Here is a 20661-nt window from a genome sequence, read left to right as displayed (position 1 = left end):
TTTAGCTGGTAAAAAAGTTACACAACTAAGTGATCTCTTAAAGTGTAAACATTATTATGGCCTTATTCACTAGTTTTAAACAAGAAAACATAGGGAAAAAACAGGATTGCTCATTGCATGGTGTATAAAATAGATGCATGCATACAAGGAATTAATAATGTCATCCAGGTTTAAACTGATTTCCCTATTTCAGGTCGTGTATGGTATATATTAAGAGGGATTGTGAACAATGAGGTGAGAAGGGTGAGATCCTTTAAGATATTCACCTGGCATTGTCTTCAGTGCTGTCCTCCTGGGAGCGTTATTTTGATGCTTAGTTTTCTGTTTCAGTCACTCTGGGGCTGACGTCAGGTTCTCGCTATCAGAGCAACTGTGCCACTGTAAATGTACAGTAGCCTGTCTTCTGTGTGCCAGGTCTTCGGTTGGTAAGTCCAATTTAACATTTTGGAAAGTCCTTTTGTGCCTAGCTAGCTGAGCTGATTTGAACATGCACCTTTTTAAATTGTGTAAGTTATCCGAAGGGATTGCTTACCAGGCCTTCTGGCCTGTTAGATGGTAACCAGGATAATGCAATGATTTTATAGCTCATTCTTTAGCATTCAAACAGAATGGAAGGGCCCATTGTATCCTAGTTTGGTGGCATAGAAGTTTTGAATGGGATTCTTGGGGAAGGAAACCTCCATAGGGATCCAGCTGCTGGGCTTTCTCCCAAAAACTTCCGTTGAGAGGTGGTTATGGGGGGCAGGGATTTTCTTCCCTTGACCCCTCAGCTAGAATGGATTCTCCAGAATGCTGAAGGAGATCCAGGAGACAAAGGCTGTTGCTACATATACTTTGAACCTCCGTACGGGCTCTGAGGGCCTCTCCATCTCCCTGGCAATACAACTCCATTTGAAGCTGTGTTGCAAGGAAACCAATAAATAATTGCAGTCCACAGGACACCACCACCACTACCAGTTCCTTACAAAGAATTCCCAAGCGTTAAAGGAAGCCGTGGAAAAGCTAATTCAGCGTGTGCCAGATTTCCTGTACTGTTTAAGGATGGCCCAGTGTATGTTTCACAATCCCAGTGGCTAATCCCTAATTCTCATTGTTGCAGTATAGAAACAGTTGAGCCCAATCCAGCTCTGTGTGCATGGGTTAAATCCATTACAAGAGTCAACTGTACTGTTTCAGGTCAGGGGAATGATCAAGGTTAATAGGTTACTTCAGAATAACTACACTGGCATGATTTAAGATTGTGAAGAACTTCCTGTGAATGCAGAAGTAATTTTAAATCAATAGTCAGTCTGCACAGATACCAAGACTGGTCTGCTGTGATCAAGCAGCCTGAAACCAGACAGAACTCCAGTCACCACATTTTGTACCCGATAAAGTATAGGCTACAATCTCATAAATAACAGTTAATTATAGGAATAAATCCTTGAAATAACAAACACAGATAATTTCCCTTCATAAAAATCGCAAGGGAACCATCCTTTCCAACCCAAGTATTGACTTGAAGCATTTCTTTCTGACCAGAAACATCTGCCTTCTTGACAACTTCTCCAAGTCTCTTTTTATTATACTACACACCCGTAGCCTGCTCCCCCCCTGCCCCCCTTTTCAATCTGTTTTTGGTCCGGATAGCACTGCTTTCAGTTTCTGTGCAAGACAGCAAACAGGACCTGGTCACTTTGTTTGGTAACCTTGAGAAAAGATGTTCATATCAAGGAAATACTTGTTCTCTTCAAACTGTGGACAAGGTCAATGTTTTGGGAAAGGGGATGGAACAGGAGAAGGTGAATGGTATCGGCTATTTTCCCCATACACACATTTCAAAATGTAAAACTGAAAGAAAGTTAATGCTGCTGCCAGATTAATGCTGACTTCATTTGGCATATAGTTGCTCCTGTGTAGCTGAGAAAAGGAGCTTGAAGCAAGCTGTGGTTAAGAGCTTCCGACAGCAGACCAATAAACACTCCCTCCATGCTAGAATTCCCTTCCCTTTGGAGTCTTAGGTTTGTGGATTTGAGAGAGAAAACCTGCTCCCACCTTCATGAATCCCATAACTTTTGTCCTCACTTTTAAAGGATATAAAGGAAATACAGATTCATACAGACTTTTATATCTTAAAGCATTCCCTGATCTCACTGTGTCTTGCCTATGAATCTGTTTCCTGGACAGTTGGAGCTGACACGTACAGTTGATATTTCAGATGGGGAACTTTGTGCAATTTTGTAAAAGGCTCCCCCCCCCCCCCCCTTAAAAGCACAGACTGTTGAAATACTTTTCTTCATGAAACACAATGGCCATCTTATTGCACTAAGGACCAGGCTTTAAAAAAGCAGCCACCAATCTTTGAGGCCTGACTTAAAATAGGACAAAAGGCAAGGATTTTTTATGTGGGTCTTGTCTTTTATTGGACCAATTGCATGGTTGGGATAAAGTTAGACAAGCTTTTGAATGCAAGGAATTCTTCCTGAGGTCTTTCTCAGGAATCCGAGTAAGAATACCTTGCTTATCTAATTTTATCATGCAGTTGGTCCAGTAAAACAGTGCTTCTCAACCCATGGGTTGTGACCCAAAGTGGGTCGCAAGAATATATGAAAGTGTCATGAATAAACTTAAAAAATGGACCAACAAACTTGAAAAATGGATTTTCCTTAAAGGAGAAAAAACATAGGAAACCATGTCAGATTTCCAGTCTGCAAGGGGCTGTTTGGGGCTCCCCAATGCCCCACACACACCTCCATCCGCCCCAAACACCCATGCCCTGCTACACACACTGGTGGGCTGGGGCTTGGGGGTGGGAGGCAGCAGGTCAGGAGTAAGGAGCACTGGGTCAGGACTGGCCAGCCATGTTTGCAGATGGGTCATGTTACAAAAAAGCTTGAGAACCACTGCAATAAAACATACCACCCCCCAAAAAATCCTTGCCTGGACTATCACAACTAGAACATCACTCTAACACTATTTAAGATAGGACCTGATTTCCAGACGTTCTGAACTACTACAATTCATGCTTAAGTTAGTGGCCGCTAATTGAAGCCCTGGCCTTGATCTCTATGTATCCTAGTAAAATATGGAGAATTAATGCTTATCCTTATCTGTAAAGTGTTTGACATCCTTGGGTGCAGCTATAGGTGGTTAGCAAATCCTGACTTGGGCTCTCAGCCTGAAGGTAAACAAAGGGCTGAGCTCTCCTTTGATCTCAAGTTTGCAGCGTCAGGCTCAGGGTTGAGGTTGAAAACAGCATGGGGCTTGCATCTGTCTGCATGTTCCCTACTGCTGAATGAGGAGAGGGAATGGGTTCAGCTAGATCTAGATGGGGGAATGTCATGAAGGAAGAGAAAGGAGTTTTATTGTGGAAAATGCTGAGAACCACTAATTTGTAGAGCTGGTTAAGATTAGTTCCTTTTACTCTTTGCCTAGTCCTTTCATCTTCTATGCTTGAGCTGGTTTCTCTACCTCAGAAGAGCAGGCCAGAGAAATGCTCACTGCAGGGAGTTGCCTCCTTTGCTTGGTTTCTCAACTACTTTTCTCCCTGCAGTCATCTCTAGGAGGCAAAAGCTGCATGTAAGGAAGGGGTTTGCAACAGGGCATGCCCATCCAGGAAGGAGTCGTGAGAAAGACTGCTGTGGGGGGCAGAGCGTGGGCAAGAACTGAACACACTACCACACTGGGGAGGGGTAACTTGAGAAACTGTCCATCACCAGGGGAAAGTGACTTCCAGACCAGTAGCACAATGGAGGGGAGGCGATGGAGGCACCAACCCTGGGTGCCGATTTGAAGGCAGGTGCAAAAACAAGAGCTACTGCTCTGCCAGTCTGGCTGCCACTACTGCTTCCTGCTGCCAGCAGCCCAGCTGCAGCTGCTGGCCTGTGTCCTGCCACCATGTAGGGCACATAACTGCTCAGTAACACCTTTGTTAGAAACCCCGAAAAGAGAGCTTTGTTGGAGAGTTGAAGACTTTTAGTATGGCCTTTACACATGTGGGCATCTGAGTGCCTCCCAGAAGTGTTTTAAGTGACTGGCATGCAGTGATCCGCAGTGCTTTTCCCCTCTGCATGACTCAGATAGAATTATGTGGCAGAATGGGGGAGCACTGGAGACACAGTGGAGGAGAAGGCTGTTGGTTGGATTACATGAGTCCATAGGTTCCTCTGGGTGTTTGGTTAGTGGAGTCAGCAGTGCGTTTTTAAATTGTGAACTCAAAAATACAGACTCCATGTGCAAGGCTTAGGTTTTAATAGACAAATTTTGTGAAATGGAGCCTCCATAACTGAAATGAAATGCTGATGCTGTTTGAAATAGTATAATTGTGTCCTGTGTTATTGCAACACATCATTTGGGTATCTAAAAATGTGATATATGTTGGTGCTTAAACCAGTTAACTTTTAGTCGATGAAGGCTTAAAAAATGTAATGCCACACACTTTACCTTTGTAGAACAACAGTGACACCTTGTGGTATATTAAGTAAGTACCTGTACATGCCATATTCTCCACATCTATTGAATATTGATTGCTTTGTGAAAATAATAGTCTATACTTTTACATTCCTGATAATTTGTAGATTCAGTAGTGTGGTGATAATTCTTTAGAGTATTCTTTGATATTTTCTTGACAGTGGACAAGTGAAATAAAATACATATATAATCTGTTCTTACAGATGATTTGAAGGTGCAAATGCTAAATTGAACAAGATTCCCATCTGCTCGGCTGCTCACAGGAAACAGGGTAGCTAAACTTTGTAGAATCATAGACTTGCAAGATATGGAAGTGGCAAACCTTTTTGTAAGGCTCATTTTAAAGACCTGCGTAGTATATATATTCTTCAAAATAAACATGAGCATTAAGATGTAGTGTGGGAATGCAAGAGGATGGTTCCTGGAATAAGCATATGTTGAATTGTTTCTAAGATGAAAACACAGGTAAACAGATGATGGGATGGGATGGAAAAGGGAGGTTGCCTAAGAAATGATGTATTTTTGGAAGGCCAGAGGGAAGCGATCAGAGCAACTTGGGACCCCACCTAGAAGAGATATAAGCATGGATCTGGTGATGACCAGACAGTCTATCTTGTGCCCAGGATTGGGCAACTGGTGACTACTGGGTGCATCTACACAAGACAGGTTACTGTGCAGTAGCCTAGTTTACTGTGCAGTAAGTGCACACATCTACACATGAATGCATTTACTCCACAATAAAAACCCTTAATTGCGATTAAATTTACTACCTGCATTTGCAGGTGGCAAATTGAATTGCAATTAGTTAATGCACAGTAACCCACATGTAGACACGACCTGGGAACAAGTTAGCTTGCAGGTCTACCCAGCCACTAGGGAGCCAGCCTGAGGCCAGCCCCAGGGCTGCAGGCAAGGTGTCTCTCCTGCCATGGGCAACTGGTGCCTCCTGAGTCAGGGGGGCACTTGACTGCAGCCCAGCGGCCAATCCCGCTGACCGGGGTGGGGTCCCTCTGTGGCCGATCCCACTGACTTGCAAGTGGCAGCGGCACACTGCTGGCACTTCCGGCTGCAGGGGGACCGCTTTTTCTGGTGTCCCACTCACTAGCCGGCACTCTTAGGGAGGGCACCAGCACCCTCGCCTTCCCCCCCTGCCCAGGAATGCTGGCTGACAGGGAGTGCACCAGCACTCTCAGGGGGTACACATGCACCCCCTACGTGTTGCCACTGTCTCCTGCCCCAGAGGTGGGCTAGGCTGCCCCTATGGCCTCTTTTATAGCTTGCAGACAGTTTGTGCCCTGGGGTACACAACACACACAGCCTGAGGGCACTGCAGGCCTTGTGCATCCCCCTGGGCAGGCCACAGCCCTGCTATGTGTGCCTGCCAGTACCCCAGCAGTGCTTCCTGGCACTGCCCTGCCTTGTGGCTGCCAGGACAGTGCCGTCAGGCACACCTGCATGCTGAAGGGTGCTGCATCCCTTGCCCAACTCTGTCAGCCCCTCAGGGCCACCTGCAGGCAGTTTTTGGCAGCAGTGCCAGCACCACCTGCCTGCAGCACACCCCCTGCAGCCTGCCCTGTGCCTGCAGATGCTGTGGGACCTTTGCCATGCAGCTGACCATCCCATGCTGCGCCCTCGCACTGGGTACTACTGGCAGCTGTCCAGGGCCAGCAACGCTGAGACAGCCATGCAGGGCCCAGAGAGCTGGCATGGGACCCAGTGTGGCTTCATCTTCCCTGTCTAGGCCTGGGACCAGATGCATGCACACAACTGTGCCCTCCACCTGGTGCCCCAACTGGAGCCAGGAGGATACTGGTGACCTTGTGGTGCTCTGGGTGGATGTGAAGGCCAGTTTGAGGCCCTGTTGGGTGGGAGGCCCTGTTGGGCCACATTTGTGAGGCCCTGTCAGGCGGGTTGAAGGAACGAGGGCATGACCAGTCAGCTTAGCAGTGCCACATAAAGATCAAGGCCATTGGGGCACTGTGGGTCACCGTGGCTGACCACAATTGGTCTGGCCATGCCTGCAAGACCATGCCTTTTATGCAGCAGCTGATCAATATTTTGGCACCTTGGGACACAGGCCATAACTATGCAGTTTATACTAGCACAGGCAGCCTGCCTGAGCCCCCTGCCCCACCCTGGCACCTTCGGTGACATGTCACCAGAGGAGGGACCCTCGGGCATCGCCTTGTTCCGCCCAGCTCCACAGCTGCAGCCTCCATCAGCAGCTTGGGGAGCCCTGGCCAGCACCTTCCTTACCAGCTGTGCAGCCCCAGGGCCAGCCATGAGGAATGGCTGGCTATGACACCACCAGCTGCCAGCAGCACCCTTCCTTGGGGAAGCCCCCAGCCAGGCACCTGCAAACCATGCCCTATGGGCCAAGGACTTGGGGTGCAGCTACATACCTTCACCAGCTGGGAGGACTGCACTGAGCCACCAGCCACACCAGGCCTGGATACGTGGTAAGCTGTGCACTGCGGGGAGGGCCCTCCCTGGCCATGCCCCTGGCCCTGGCCCATGCCTCTCCTCCTTCCCTGGCCCACCTGCACTCCCCTGGTCCCGGGTTCCCCTGCATAGCACACAGAGAGGTGGGACACAGTACAACATTTTATTGAGCAGCTTGTGCCCCTGCAGCTGGGTGGGCACAGGCCTGTCACACCCTGAGGAACGTGTTGGTGCTGATGACAATGTCCTCCTCAGCAATGGGGGGCAGGGACATTTAATGATGCCACAGGTAGTCCTCCAGGCAGCAGTGAAGATTGTGGGGCACCATGGGTTTGAACCCTGCACTGTTGAAGCTCAGGTTTTCAAACCAGGAGTGCAGGTGTGCCCGGGGCACCATGAGGATCATCAGCAGCAGGGCATAGTGGGCCTACACAAACACCTCATTGTGCACTGCTTGGGACATGTGCAGCAGGGGCATGCTTGGGGTGTAGTGGCAGTGCAGTGGAGAACTGGCTCCGGGGCACCTCCCCAGAGAAGCCCTCTGCGGGGAGGGCAGGAATACACCCAGCTCCTCACCCCAGTTGTCTGGGAGACCTGCATGCCCTGAGCCTGGGTGGTATGGGCTGGGCAGCAGCAGAGCAGAGTGGCTGGCCTGCAGGGGGAGAGGGGAGCGGGGCCTGGAACCACAGCAGCAGATGCTGTCAGCAGCCTGGCTTGTCCTGCCCTGGGAAGGGGGCGAGGGAGGCAGGCTGCCTGCGGCCAGCATCCAGCAGCCCACCAGTCCCAAGGGAGCATGCAGGGACAGAGGGCTTGGCTGGTGGCCACCTGGGCCAGGCCTACCCAGCACAATTTGCCATGGTTCCCTGGCACATGTGCACGGCTGACCCCTGATCTGAGGCTGGGCAGCACATGGCCCATGATGCAGAGAATCTTATCTCTGAAATGTTGCGAACTCTCACAAAAGACTTCTGTCTCATGGCTCTGCAAGTCCAGCATCTGGACATGGGGGAGAGGCCCCTATGCCTCAGGGTCACTATTGTCCACTGCTAGAGCCCTCCAGATGCGCCAGCTGTACCAGAGGTGCATCATGGACTGCACCCTCTTCCCCCAGAGGCTGGTGGCTATCTTGGAGGAGTAGAAGGAGGACGCATGGGCCTGGCAGGTGGAGGACATTGCCCATGTGGATGCATGGGACTAGATGGACTGGAAGTTCTGAGCCAAGCTCCTGGCCTTGGAGTGCAAGCAGCTCCAGGTCCTGCAGGAGCAAAACACTATCCTGCAGGACCCGGTGGTCATGTTCATGCTGCCTGTTGCCTGGCTCCTGTCCCTAGTCCTGCAGGTCCCCTGGCAGCTGCCCACCACCCTGCAGCAGGCCCCTGCCTGGGCCTGGGAGGAGGTCCTCCACCACCTCTAACCAGCAGGATCCACCGCCACTACCCAGCCCCCTGGCCTAGGCCCAGGCCTGCTGCTCACCTCAGTTTCACATGGGCACAGAACCGGCCACAGAAAGCCCCTGGCAGAGGAGAAGCTGTCTGAACCAGAGGACCAGAGGCTGCTATCACCCTGAGGCAAGCCCCCTGCATGCACCACGGCACCTGCACCAGTGGGGGAATGGCCAGAGACCAGGGTCCTAGCTGCCTGCCCCCAGGCTCTGCCCCCAGGTGCCTCCATCCCATAATCCCCCACTCTGGGACACCAAAAAAACCCACTTTGTAAATAGTTTGCACAGGGAAGAGGATTTTTTATTGTTGGTGGGTGAGGTGGGTGTTGGAGGGGCTCTGTTTGTGGGGGAGGGAGGGGGAAGGGGCTCTGTGTGTTGAGGGGGAGGGATGGGGGTGTGTGATGTGAGGGGAATAAAGACTTGTACAGATACATGTCTGCAATGAGGGGTGGGCAGGGGGAAGGGTGTCTGTGGGCAGCAGGGCCAAAAGCACACTTGACCAGGGCATGGGTCCAGCCCAGGCACCGTTAGAGTGGGCCTGGTGAGGGTCCAGGTGGCTGGTGTAGGGCTACATTAGCCAGGGCAGAAGCAAGTAGGCAGGGTCCCTGATGAGCAGGGGTGGGGCCATGATGGCACCCAGCTGTAAATCCAGCACCCCCGCCGCAAAGTGCCCACTCTCCACCAGTCCCACTAGGACAGAGTTCCAAAACATATGGGCATCATGGGTGCTGCCCACCCAGCCAGCATTCATGTAGGTGAATGTGCCCCGGTGGTCCACAACAGCCTGCAGGACCATGGAGTGAAATCCCCTGCCGCTGTAATAGGGTCAGTCTATGTGGGGCAGGCAGGTGACTGGGATGTGGATCCCATCCAGGGCTCCGATGCACTGGGGGAATCCCAGTGCATGGAATCCTGCCACGACTGCCGGGGGTCATGGACACGGAGCACGGTGTGCCCTAGCACACCCTGGAGGGCCCCACATACCTCCAGGACTGCCTCCCTGGCAGTGGTCTTACCCATGCCGAACAGGTGTCTGACATACTGGAGGCTGGTGGGCACAGCCAGCTTCAGCAACACAAAGGCCAGCTGGGTATTGGCAGGGAGGGCCAGGTGCATGCCGGTGTCCTGCCATTTCAGGTGGGGCAGGAGCTGCTGAAGTAGGTGCTAGAAGGTGGCCTGGGTTATACGCAAGCTGTCCTGCCACTGCTCATCATCCCAGGTCTTCTGGATGACATGCAGCCACCAGTGCTGGCTGGCCCAGGGGGTACAGAGGTGGCAGGGGTGGAGGCCTGGGAGGGTGATGGTGGCTCCAGTGGTGGCATCGTGGAACCCCTAGTCGACATCCCTGGCAGTAGCCCTGGAATGGCACGCTTCAGGTGGGCAGGTGGTTGCTGGTTGTGGGGGAGCCACAGCAGGGTGAGATGGCTGTGGGCCAGGCAGCAGTTGGCACGGCAGGCCAGCAGGGCAATTGTGGTCAGCAGGATTGCCAGGCACTGGTCGTCGCTGCTAGGGTCAGGGGCTGGAGTAGCCATAGTGTGGGGAGGCAGAGAGGCCACAGAGAGAGCTGCCATGTGCTGCCCCTGTTCTTGGCACGTTGCTCCTGGGCAAGAAAGAGGCTAAGCAGAGAGCACAGTTGGCTTTAAAGATGGCTGCTGGGTGCTGGCAGCTGCATCCAGAGCCTAGAGTTTCCCCTGGTGGCTGTGGGGGCCTATTGCAGGGCTTCAGGGATCTGGGAGCAAATCTGATCCCTGCATGTGTAGACACCTGCCCAAAAACCCTCACTCTGGCTTATCTTACTGCACAGTAAGTCTGGGCTGGAGTAAATGCATGTGAAGATATGCCCACTGTGTCCTGCTTTATCTACTGAACTATTACATCTCTGCAATTAAAAGTAATGACCTGTGGTCCTAATGCTCTCTTAAATCAAGCCATAATTAAATAAACTTGCAAATTAGGTGTAAACAATGTCCTTCACTGAGCAAGGCAGACAAGGTTCTTTGGGTAAATGTAATGTCTTTTATTAGACCAACTAAATAATTGGAAAAAATGTTCTTTACAAGCTTTCAGGCACAAACTTCTCCTATGCCTGAAGAGGGGTGTTTGTGCCTGAAAGCTTGTAAAGAACAATTTTTCCAACTATTTAGTTGATCTAATAAAAGGTATCACATTTACCCAAAGAACCTTTTCTATGTCCTTAGATCAACACAGCTATAACCAACAGCCCTTTCACTGAACAAGTTTTATATGAGTCATTTTTATTTCAGCTTATTAATGATAGCTTGGCTTTTGATATCTTAAGAGTTTTAGTAACATTTGCAATCTAAGTTGTACCTGCTGCTGTGGTTCCAGACCCTGTTAAGTTGATACTGAATCACATTTCCCCCCTAAGCTATATGGGTTCAAAGCTTCTGGCATGGATATAACTGGCCAATTTAAAAGCTTGACTAGCTTCCCCTAATAAACCTGTGGTTTTCTCACCTGTCTTTAACATCCTAAGGTTTTTAATTTTTTTTTGCAGCTTTTTGAAATGAGTGATCATGTGGAAGAAAACTGTACTGAGAAAAACACTTCTACCCAGGAGGCACCTGCAAAAGCAACTGCTACTGCTGCTAAGGATTGTCCAATAACACAGAAGCAGCTGGTACGACTATTTTATCAATCAAGGTGCTTGTGACTGTTGCAGATTTTTTTGTAGAAAGAAAAAACTGGGCAAATGTGTATCAGTAACAGCAAACAGTAAATGAGGGAGAATGCAGTCAGTTAAGTGCAGGTAGCAAATAGAGGATTTGTGGCCCTTCAGAGTCTTAGCTAGGGAGGAAGAAGATAATTAGGACAGTCCTCTTGATCCTTGTAATTATTTCTACCCTAAGCTTTGTCAAATGTCCCTTGTGTTTAACATTTTAAACCAGACCCAGACCCCTTCCTGGTTTAAGATAAACCAGACACCCCCAGCATCTCGGCATGCTCTCTGGGCTGGGTGGGGTCTCTGCTTCACAGCAGGGCTCCTCTCTGCTCCCTGGCTGCAGCTCCAGAGACTGCAGGCTGATTCCTCCCTCCCCTCACCACTCCCTGCTAAGCAGGAATTCCCCCCTCCCCTCTGCTTTATGGGAAGGTGTCTGTGTATTAGCTAGCAGACCACCTGCTGGCTCCAGTACAGTGGGTGCTGAATCAACAGGCAGAATCAACATGTAGCTGGTACTGTCCCTATGTTGTTTTCTTAACTGGGTGATAAACACTGTCATCAGTTCCCTGCTGAGCTAATCACAGCATCCTGCCAGAGCCTGGCCACATCCCTCTCAGCCACTACAGGCATGGGCCTGCTTTTCTGGGAAGTCTGTCCAGTTACAAAACCGATTTAGCCTAGCCAGGTTAGATTAACCTGCAAAGATTGAATTAATTCAGGCTCAAGATTTTTGAATGTCTGCCCCTAGCCTGAGAGTGCCCCCTGAAGCCAACCTGGTCTTTTGGTCCCCAGTCCTCCCTGGTTGTTCCACAGCCCTGACTCAAAGATCTAGCTTCCAATTCAGTTCCTGGGGGAACATGACTTTATTTCTTGTTGAGAAGAACCAGTGCAATATAAAGTTCCAAGCAGCCAAAATAACAGTCCTTGCCAATAAAATAATGTACTGGGGCAAAAACCACATAGCAAGAAGGTCTTGCTCCCTCCAAAGGGTTAAGCAGTTTCTGTGTTTCCAGTCCAGCTTATGCAGCCCTGAGGAGCCCAAAGCTACTCAGCTGTTCACATTCCAGTCATGCAGCTCCAGAGTCCCGAAACTACTCTGCTAGTCTCTATCTTCAGACCTTCCGTCAACACCCTGCTTGTCCATCCCTACTGCATCCATTGTCATGTTTATTTTTCTCTTTCCCCTGGATGCCTCCAGGGTGTTACTTGCAATCCCCAGCTTTGTTGAATTGTCAACAAAACTATTCAGATCTCTGTAGATGGATGTGTCTTCTGTCAATAGGCCAAAGACTCTGCCTTTGCTTTATCTATAGTGCATTTTTCCCAATGTTGGCTAGGGGAACCTGAGACATACAACATTACAGCACAAACATAGTTAACACAGAAATTTTACAATAAACCCCAGACTCCATTACAGTCGTATTTTATGCTCACATTGCACCTGCATTGCACAGGTGTAAATGATAGCAAAGACCTAGGAGAATAAAGTGTCTACTTCTTAAGCCCAGAATCTATTCAGTTTCAATCCATTGTAAATTCTAACAGTAGTATAAGAGAATCTCTCTCCCTCCTGCTGAAATTCTGTCTCTGTCTTCCTGAATATATTTACTTGGGCTCCTCCACTCTTCTTTATGCTTTTCTTCTTGCTCTTCAATACTGTGACTGCTTTTTCCTGCATTCATGATTCTTCTGTACCTTTTCCTTGACCCTGGTTTGTTCTCGATAGGCCATGGGGAGCTGAGGGAACAGAGGCAGATAAGAGTTTAGAAGGACTGATCCAGTTGAGATTAGTGCAATTACAGTATTTTCTTTCACATTAGCTGATTGGATCATGAAGTCAGTGGCACATTTTGTACTTTATTGGCCCTTTGTTTTATTTTTAATGTTAAAAAAATATTTCTGCTAATGAGCAAAAGAATTCATCAGGATACAGAGTACATATTACATTTTTTCAGACTTTGAGGATACACAATCATATTTTTAGAATTGTCTAGGAAACTGCAAGTTGAAGAATGTAAAATTGAAGTCTTTGGGAAGAGATGAGGAGACTTTGGAGAAGACCCAGGGGAATAGAGATGAAGGCTTGGACAAATCAGAAAAACTAGCTCAACACAGAGGAAAGCTAGTGGGTAGTTGGTAGGCATTGTGCAACACAGGGAAAGAGCTGAAAGGCCTCAGGCAACATGAAGCTTAAAAGGATGTATTACCAGAAGGCAGAAAGTCAAATAATCTTTCAGCAGTTCTGGTCTGTTAGAACTTCTCTTTTGAAACTCCTGATTCAGAGGAAAACCGGAATTGAAACAGCACTGCACCATGAAAATATTTCAGAAAATGCAATGCCTCGGTCAGCTGCCATTTATAATGTGTCCCTAGCTTAGACAGCTGCTGGTAGACATTAAAAAAACCCCTAAAAGACCTCACTTTACCAGAAGAAGCAGTGCATTACTTCAACCCAGTTCTGCAGAGTCTGTATAGATCGGGAGCTTCAGCAGGGCTTTTTGCTGTTTTAGCTAAAGCTGATTCAATCAGCTACTAGATAAAAGCACCAAAAAAGCCCCACTAAAGTGCCTGATCTATACAGATGTCACGAGAGCCAGGTCCAACTAAGGTGCTGCCTCTTCTGGGCATGCATAGGGCTCGGCACGGGAATGAGCCGAGTTTAAAATAAAGCACCGTTTTATTTAAATGTCTGCAAGCAGCCTCACAAGTCCTGAGCTCATTGGTGACACGTAGGGGGTGCACGCAGGTGCATATGCACCCCCTGCAAAAAGTGCTGTCTACGCTGCCAGCAGCACCTGCAGGTGGTCACTGCTTGCTATCCTGCCCCCCTCGCCTCTGACACCACTGGCGGCATCTGTGGGTGGTCCCCAATCGCTGCTGGCCACTGCTGACACTGCCGGCAGCAGAGGTCTAACACTGTTTACAGGCAAAGCAGGCCTGGTACATCTACAAGAATGAATCTGCTGTGGTTAGGAGATACCAATTGTCTCAGCCATGCTCACATGTTTAACACCTGTTTCCTATCTCCTTTCTCTGCTTTTGCATTTGCCCAGAGTTGAAGATTGTCAGCTATGCCCTTCTCTATTAGTTTGCAGTTTTGGCCTAGGAAATAACTGGTTACAAAATTAATTGGTGAATGGTATATTTTTAAGTAACAGGCTAGATTTTTGTCTTATACCCTAATTCCTGTGGTCTTTAAAATTGTGAAGACTACTAATTGTAATAATAATTATAAGATAGTAAAGGTCTGTGCCAGTTTATAATCCTTTCTTTCTTTGTTCAGCAAATAGAGAGGCAGCTGAAATGCTTAGCATTTCAAAACCCAGGACCTCAAGTAGCTGACTTCAACCCTGAAACTAGAGAACAGAAAAAGAAAGCCTGTATGTCAAAACTGAACCAAGAATTTTTTTATAAACACAAGTAAGATGATATCTTTGATGTGTTATATTTGCTTGTTTTTATTAAATTGCTCTTCTATTGTTTACTGAATAAACCCAAAATGAAAAAAAAAAGAATTAATATTTTTCCATAGTCTTATGTGTAAAGTTTTCAAAGGTAAATGTTTACCTGAGAAAACTTTGTGTCTACTTTCTTTGTGTAATGTAACAGAAGTTTGACTTATTCCTCTGGCACACACACATCTTAATTATATTGTCCATTATTGTCAGAAACTAATGCTGGTATCTCACTGTGCTGAAAGGGTGTCAGAAGGAAATATTTGTTCCTGTGTAGATTTTTCAATGTTAGTTTGCTACTATTACTGAACAGGTTAAAATGTTCTCTGAGAATCACTTTTTTCTCTTATAGGACTATGAAGAAATATGACAAACATGGTAGGCTTCTCTGTAATAATATGGATTTGTGTGACTGCCTGGAGAAGAACTGTCTGGGTTGCTTTTATCCATGCCCTAAATGCAATTCCAACAAATGTGGACCCGAGTGTCGCTGTAATAGAAAATGGGTTTATGACAGAATTGAGACTGAAGCTGGTGATGTGATCAGCATGTTACCATTTTTTGTCCCTGACTGATGTTTTTCTGTTGGGTTTTGTAATATTTTGTAGCAATGTTTAGGGGCTTTTTTCCTTTCATTTTTAAATGTTTATTAAAGTGTTGTTTGGTCTTATGAAGTGAGGGGAATTGATTCTGCTGATGTTCCTGTTAGTGACACCCTGGGTCTTCACACTGCCCGGCTAGCATGCTTGAATTCTTACCATTAGGAATGAGTAGGTATTTCATTTCCCCCAATCCTTGCCAACTTTGCTGAAGCAGCTAACAAGGTCTTTCTAAATCTTTACTTTTTTAAAATGAAAGGTGTCAGGAGTGCCGTGGACAAGCAGTTTTCTTATTCCGGAAGGCTGGCTCATATTACTTTGATTCAGCTTCCCCTCAATCATTTCTTTGCACACATATATGCAGGTATTGGACACATCCATTCTTCTTCTAGTGCTTGTTTATATGTATTCAACTTCTGTGTGCAAACCCACTACATACTTGAAATAAGACACTTTTTAAGTGGAACTGTCCATTGGGACTGCAGTTTTGTGTATTATGCCTTCTAGTGTCCTTTAAACACTTAGCTGGGACTATTTGGATAGGGATGATCCTGCCTGGAGTGGTAGATTGGACTAGATCAGTGTTTCTCAACTCATGGGTTGTGACCCAAAGGTAGGTCGCAAGACTATATGAAAGGGCCATGAACAAACTTTAAAAAAATGGATCAGCAAACTTTAAAAATGGATTCTCCTTCAAAGGAGAAAAACATGGGAAACTGTGGCTTTTCCCTTGCAGGCTGTCAGAATCTTAGCCTGCAAGGGGCTGCTTGGGGCCCTCCCATGCCCCACATACTGCAAGGTTGGGGCCTGGGGGCAGCGGGTCAGAAGTGAGGGGCACTGGGTCGAGACTGGCCATCAATGTTTACAAATGGATCCTGGTACAAAAAAGATTGAGAACCACTGGATTAGAGGAGCTTGTAAGGCCCCTTCCATCCCTATTTTTTATGATTGTGTACCTTAGGTTTTAAAGGATAGAATGGCTGACATCACTGTTCAGCTCCTCCCTGTGGTCTAGTGTAGCAAGATGGAGTGCCTGCAGTATCTCTGTCTCTGCATACTGTGCAATTATTTCCTTACTTAGCAGTCTATTGTAGGTAATGTTCTAGTTTGAGTTCTATTAAACTATTAAACAAGTTGACAGAAAAATGAAAGAAAATAAAATGGAAATATAGAACTAAGTCTTCAAGTAAAGGAGGTGGCCCAGCATGGGACTCTCTTGACATAACAGAATTGAAATCCAGATCCAAATGCCATCCTCCCCCTAAGGCAGCTATTTCATTTGGCGATGGAAACTCTGGCAGACCATATGTATAGCACAAATGATCTATATGTCACTCCATCTTGAAAAACAAGGGAATTTCTACCTTTGTTCTTAAAGAGGTCTATGAAGACCTCTTCAATTCCTGAAATGGGAAGGGTTTCCAAGTTAGACTGAACCACTTCAGTAAGTGCTCTGATAAGCCTGCAATCCACTCTGCTGCAAGGATCATTTGATATGAAAGAAATCTGCCTCCTCAATGAAAGAATTGCTGAGCGCTTCCCTCCTGCCCTGGCCGTTCCTCTGAGGGGAGCTAAAGGAAGCAGCAACACTTACAGGATGACTGCAGAGACAGATCATCTTTCTCTGACACTGAGTAGATCCAAGCTAGGAGGCAATTCAAAGCCCTGGCACCCAGCAGCTTCTGGCATACTCATGCATGTCTGATAAATAAATAATAGTTGTTCTGAAACAACTTGTGCCATTGTCAATGCTTCTGTTGAAATATTTGATGCTAAAGACTCCAGCATTGGCTGTTAACACCTGCATTAGTACCAAAGGTCCTGCCAATGACACCTAAATCCCACTCACCCTTTTATGTGGAATCTCTTATCTTCTATGAATATAGAAAAATAGCTCTGGCACAGACCTTTTTGACACGCATGTTATGAAGTTTATGAGATGACCTGATATTAAACAATCTTCCAGAGTTAGTATTTCTGTCCTATGTCAGGGGGTTGTTGGTTTCAGAATTGCCCATGTCTTACTCCTCACTGTAATTCCAAGTAACTTTGGGAATGTTCAGAATTTCTGAAATGGTTCATCCCTCTTGCTCCTGGTCCCTTGGGGCTTCCTCCCTCCCACCCAGCCCCATAGGGGACTCCACTTATGGCAGAGAGACTTTTTCCCCCTCCTTTGAACTGAAAGAAGTGAGAGATAACATTTACGTGTTTTCAATATTCAAGATATTATTAACCAAGATACTTAGAAGCTTGGTTGAACCAGATGACCTTCTGAAGAGTATTTAGATAAAATGACGGGGTGAGGACAGTTTAGATCCTGGGTCTTCCACTCTCTTGGGAAGTGCTGTATTTAGGCTAAAAGGTAGGTGGGCCCTCCTCCTCCTGGTTGCTAGTTATGTTTTTCCTGTGACTAAAGATTTGGGATTTACACCATGTTTAGTCATGTCTCATGGCAGGTTAGGACTGCAACAGCAGGTAAGTGAAGTTGGACACCTCTGTGGAGCTCTTCTGGACATGCTTAAAAGTCAAAATGGGGACACATGCACATGTCCAAGTAGCTTGGTGGCTCTTACCAGGGTAAATTAGGATTGTGTTTAGTGATTTAAGTGTTTAAAAGCTGCTTAAGTGCTTCTTTGAGGTGAATTTGGATTTAGGTCACGGTGTCTTGAAATTCTTGGAGATATCAAAAGAGGTTCAATGAACATCAAGGACCTACCCTTTGAGGGCTGTAATCCCTTTACCAAACATATTGATGAGGCCCTGCAGACATTAAAGGACTCTAGGTCCACTTTACTCTCTTTAGACATATATACTTTGTCTCTCAGAAAGATGCAATACAGACTTCCGAATGTTCGGAGACAGAGGAACCTTCCTTCAGCAGTTATGGCCAGCCAAGCTCATTCTGCAAGAAGAGCAGATCTTCAACTGCTACAGGTTTAATGCTGGCCTTTCATCAGTAGGTTTGACAGTGCAGTTATAGGACACTTCTTTCCCTGTGTTTGGGAACCATCTCTTTTGTTTTTAGGAGTCCTGGACTGTTTAGGTTGACCCAACCTCCACATTTTATTCATAAAATTGGTTCATGAAAAAGTTCAAGATATCATTTTTGTACAAAATAAGGATGGGTTAAGTTGCTGAAAACCCCAGATTTCCCTGGGATAGGAAAACCATATCCTGCCCTATCCAGCTGTAATAAATAGTTACCAGTGCTTTTCATTATTTCGAGCAGTGGCTGCCAACCAGTCAATTGGCTGATCAATCGTGGAGCCTCTTCCAGTTGATCTGAGGCTGGCGGGGCTGAGCGCGCATGCTCATGCACACACATACACCCTGACCATCCCAGCAGGTCAGTGTTAGGGAGGGAAGGGGTGAGGGCCAGATCAAGGCCCCCACAGTGAGGGACGGCATGCAGCACAGGCAGGAGCAGGGACTAAAGTGAGTGGGGCCCAGCTGGGCTGGGTGGTGGTAGGATCGGAGCCCAGGGGTGCAGTAGGCTCCCACCGCAGTGTGCATCCTGGCAGAGGCCTAGGGGGGATGTGTCCCCCCCCATCCATGCACAGGGAGGAGGCAGCTGGTGCTGCATGCTGCGTTTTGCACCCCAAGCCCCACTGCAGCTGCCCCAGGAATGGCATGACGCAATACCACGTGTGTCCCGCCACTGGGTAGGCAGGGAGTGAGACTCAGCCCAGCAGCTGGATGCACATGGCATTGGGCTGCTCCTGGGCCAGCTGCAGTGGGGCTTGGGGTGCAAAGCCCAGCACACAGTGGCAGCTGCCTCTGCCCTGTACACAGATTGTGGGGGCATGTGCCCCCCCCAATGCAGGGCAGCGTGGGCAGCTGCAGCAGGGGTGGGGAAGGGCCCACATGCAGCAGTGAGGGGGAGTGTGGGCCTGGGGTTGGGGCAGAGACTGCACCGCTGGGGTGGGGCATGGGAGGAAGCCACAAGCAGCTCATCTGAGAGGCACGTGGGGGGTGCACACACAGGGGGAAGGCATGGGGTGGGCATATGCCCCCAGATCTGCATGTGGGGTGAGGGTGGGCTGCCATTGGGCTGGGGCCAGGGCTGCACCACACTCTTCCCAGCTGGGGGTTGGGTTGGGCTTAGCTTGGGGTGGGTGGCAGCATTGCTGGGAGGGGGTCAATGGGGGTGGGGGCTGCAGCCACCTGAAAATTTGCTGTAGCTCCACTATTGTCCCACCTTCCAGTGCTGCTTCTACCCACCCAGAATGCAATGTGGTCCAGTCCCCCACACAGGGAAGAGCCCGGTGCAGCCCACCAGGCCCAGCCCACAGTGGCAGCCCTCCTTGCCCTGTGTGCAGATCTCAGACACATGGCCCCTATGCTCTCCTGGTGTGCATTCAGCGGCAGGAGCTGCCACCCCTTCCTTGCACCAGGCACCCCCCTGAGCCACTTGTGGCTCTGTCCCATGCCCTGGCCTGGCTGTGCAGGGTCTACCCCTGCCCCTGCCCCAGTCCCACTCCCTCCCTCATCAATGGGGGGGAAGATTGAGGCCCCAGCAGTGAGGGAGGGAGTGGGACACAGGCAGAAGCAGGGGGTGGGGTGAGTGGGGCCCTGGCCAGGCCGGGTGGTGGGACAAACAGAGACCCGGGGGTCATGTGCCCCTCAGTCTGTGTGTGGGGTGGAGGTGGCTGCTGCTGCACGCTGCACTTTGTTCCCTGCTGAAGCTGCCCCACTCCTCCTGCCCACCCAGTGGCAGGACGCATGTGGCATTGTGCAGCTCTTGCAGCAGCGGGGCTCAGAGTGTAATGTGCAGTGGCAGTCCCATCCACCCCGCACACAGGTCAGTGGGGCATATGCCCCCCGGGGCCTCTGCTTGTCCCACCACCTGGCCTGGCCAGGGCCCCACTTACCCCAGCCCCTGCTCCTGCCTGTGCCCTGCTCCCTCCCTCACCGCTGGGGCCTTGATCTGCCCCCCACCCCAAGCCCTTTCCCCTCCTCCCTTCTCCCACAGACTTACCTTCTGGGGGTGTACCTCCAAATAATTTCTTCTCCCACCACCTCAATCTTCCCCCCCTTCCGTCCCCACATACTGATCTGCTGGGCGGTGGAGGGGAATGGGTGCACAGTAAATTCTGGGTTGCTTTTTAATTAAAAAAGTGATCTCCTACTTAAAAAGGTTGGAGACCACTGATTTAGAGATACATTCATCTCTGAATTCCACATGGATTTACTTTCCTCATATTTAGAACTCTCCCTAACACACACACACACACACACACACACACACACACACACACACACACACACACACACACACACACACACACACTGCCTTGCCAATTTACTCAAACTTGAAACTTTCCAGTATAAAGTAAATCTGCCGAGATCTATGTACAGGCCTGTTATTTGTATTTTGGGATCATCTTAAGGTTCTGTAATAGGTTGTGACTCCATGGAGCTGGATACCAAATAAATCCCAAGTAAAAGAGAGCCCCTGTTTGAAAGATTTTATAGCTAAGTTGGAAGAAACAAGCATCCATGAAAAATGGAAAGAAGGAAGGGGAAGGCAGGGCAAAGGTAATGAAAATAAGATCCTGGTGTACAGGTAGCTATAGCACAACTTGAAATTGG

General features: G+C 48.5%; 1 protein-coding gene across 2 annotated transcripts; it reads left to right on the top strand.

Annotated features, from left to right (window-relative positions):
• Nucleotides 1–334: 334 nt before the first annotated feature.
• ARL14EPL (ADP ribosylation factor like GTPase 14 effector protein like) lies at nucleotides 335–15144 on the top strand. Of its 2 annotated transcripts, XM_059723498.1 has the most exons (4): nucleotides 335–425; nucleotides 10851–10973; nucleotides 14299–14435; nucleotides 14823–15144. In XM_059723498.1, exons 2-4 carry the CDS (start codon nucleotides 10860–10862, stop codon nucleotides 15043–15045), a joined length of 474 nt encoding a protein of 157 aa, XP_059579481.1. In that variant the 5' UTR covers nucleotides 335–425; nucleotides 10851–10859; the 3' UTR covers nucleotides 15046–15144. The 2 variants fall into 2 exon arrangements, with proteins under 2 accessions (XP_059579481.1, XP_059579482.1); XM_059723499.1 differs by lacking the exons at nucleotides 335–425; nucleotides 10851–10973 and adding an exon at nucleotides 14070–14147.
• The last annotated feature ends 5517 nt before the right edge of the window (nucleotides 15145–20661 follow it).

Source organism: Alligator mississippiensis, chromosome 3 (genome assembly GCF_030867095.1).
Source record: "Alligator mississippiensis isolate rAllMis1 chromosome 3, rAllMis1, whole genome shotgun sequence".
NCBI lineage: Eukaryota > Metazoa > Chordata > Crocodylia > Alligatoridae > Alligator > Alligator mississippiensis.
Note: the sequence above shows the minus strand (reverse complement) of the source record. Positions and strands in the feature narration are given on the sequence as shown.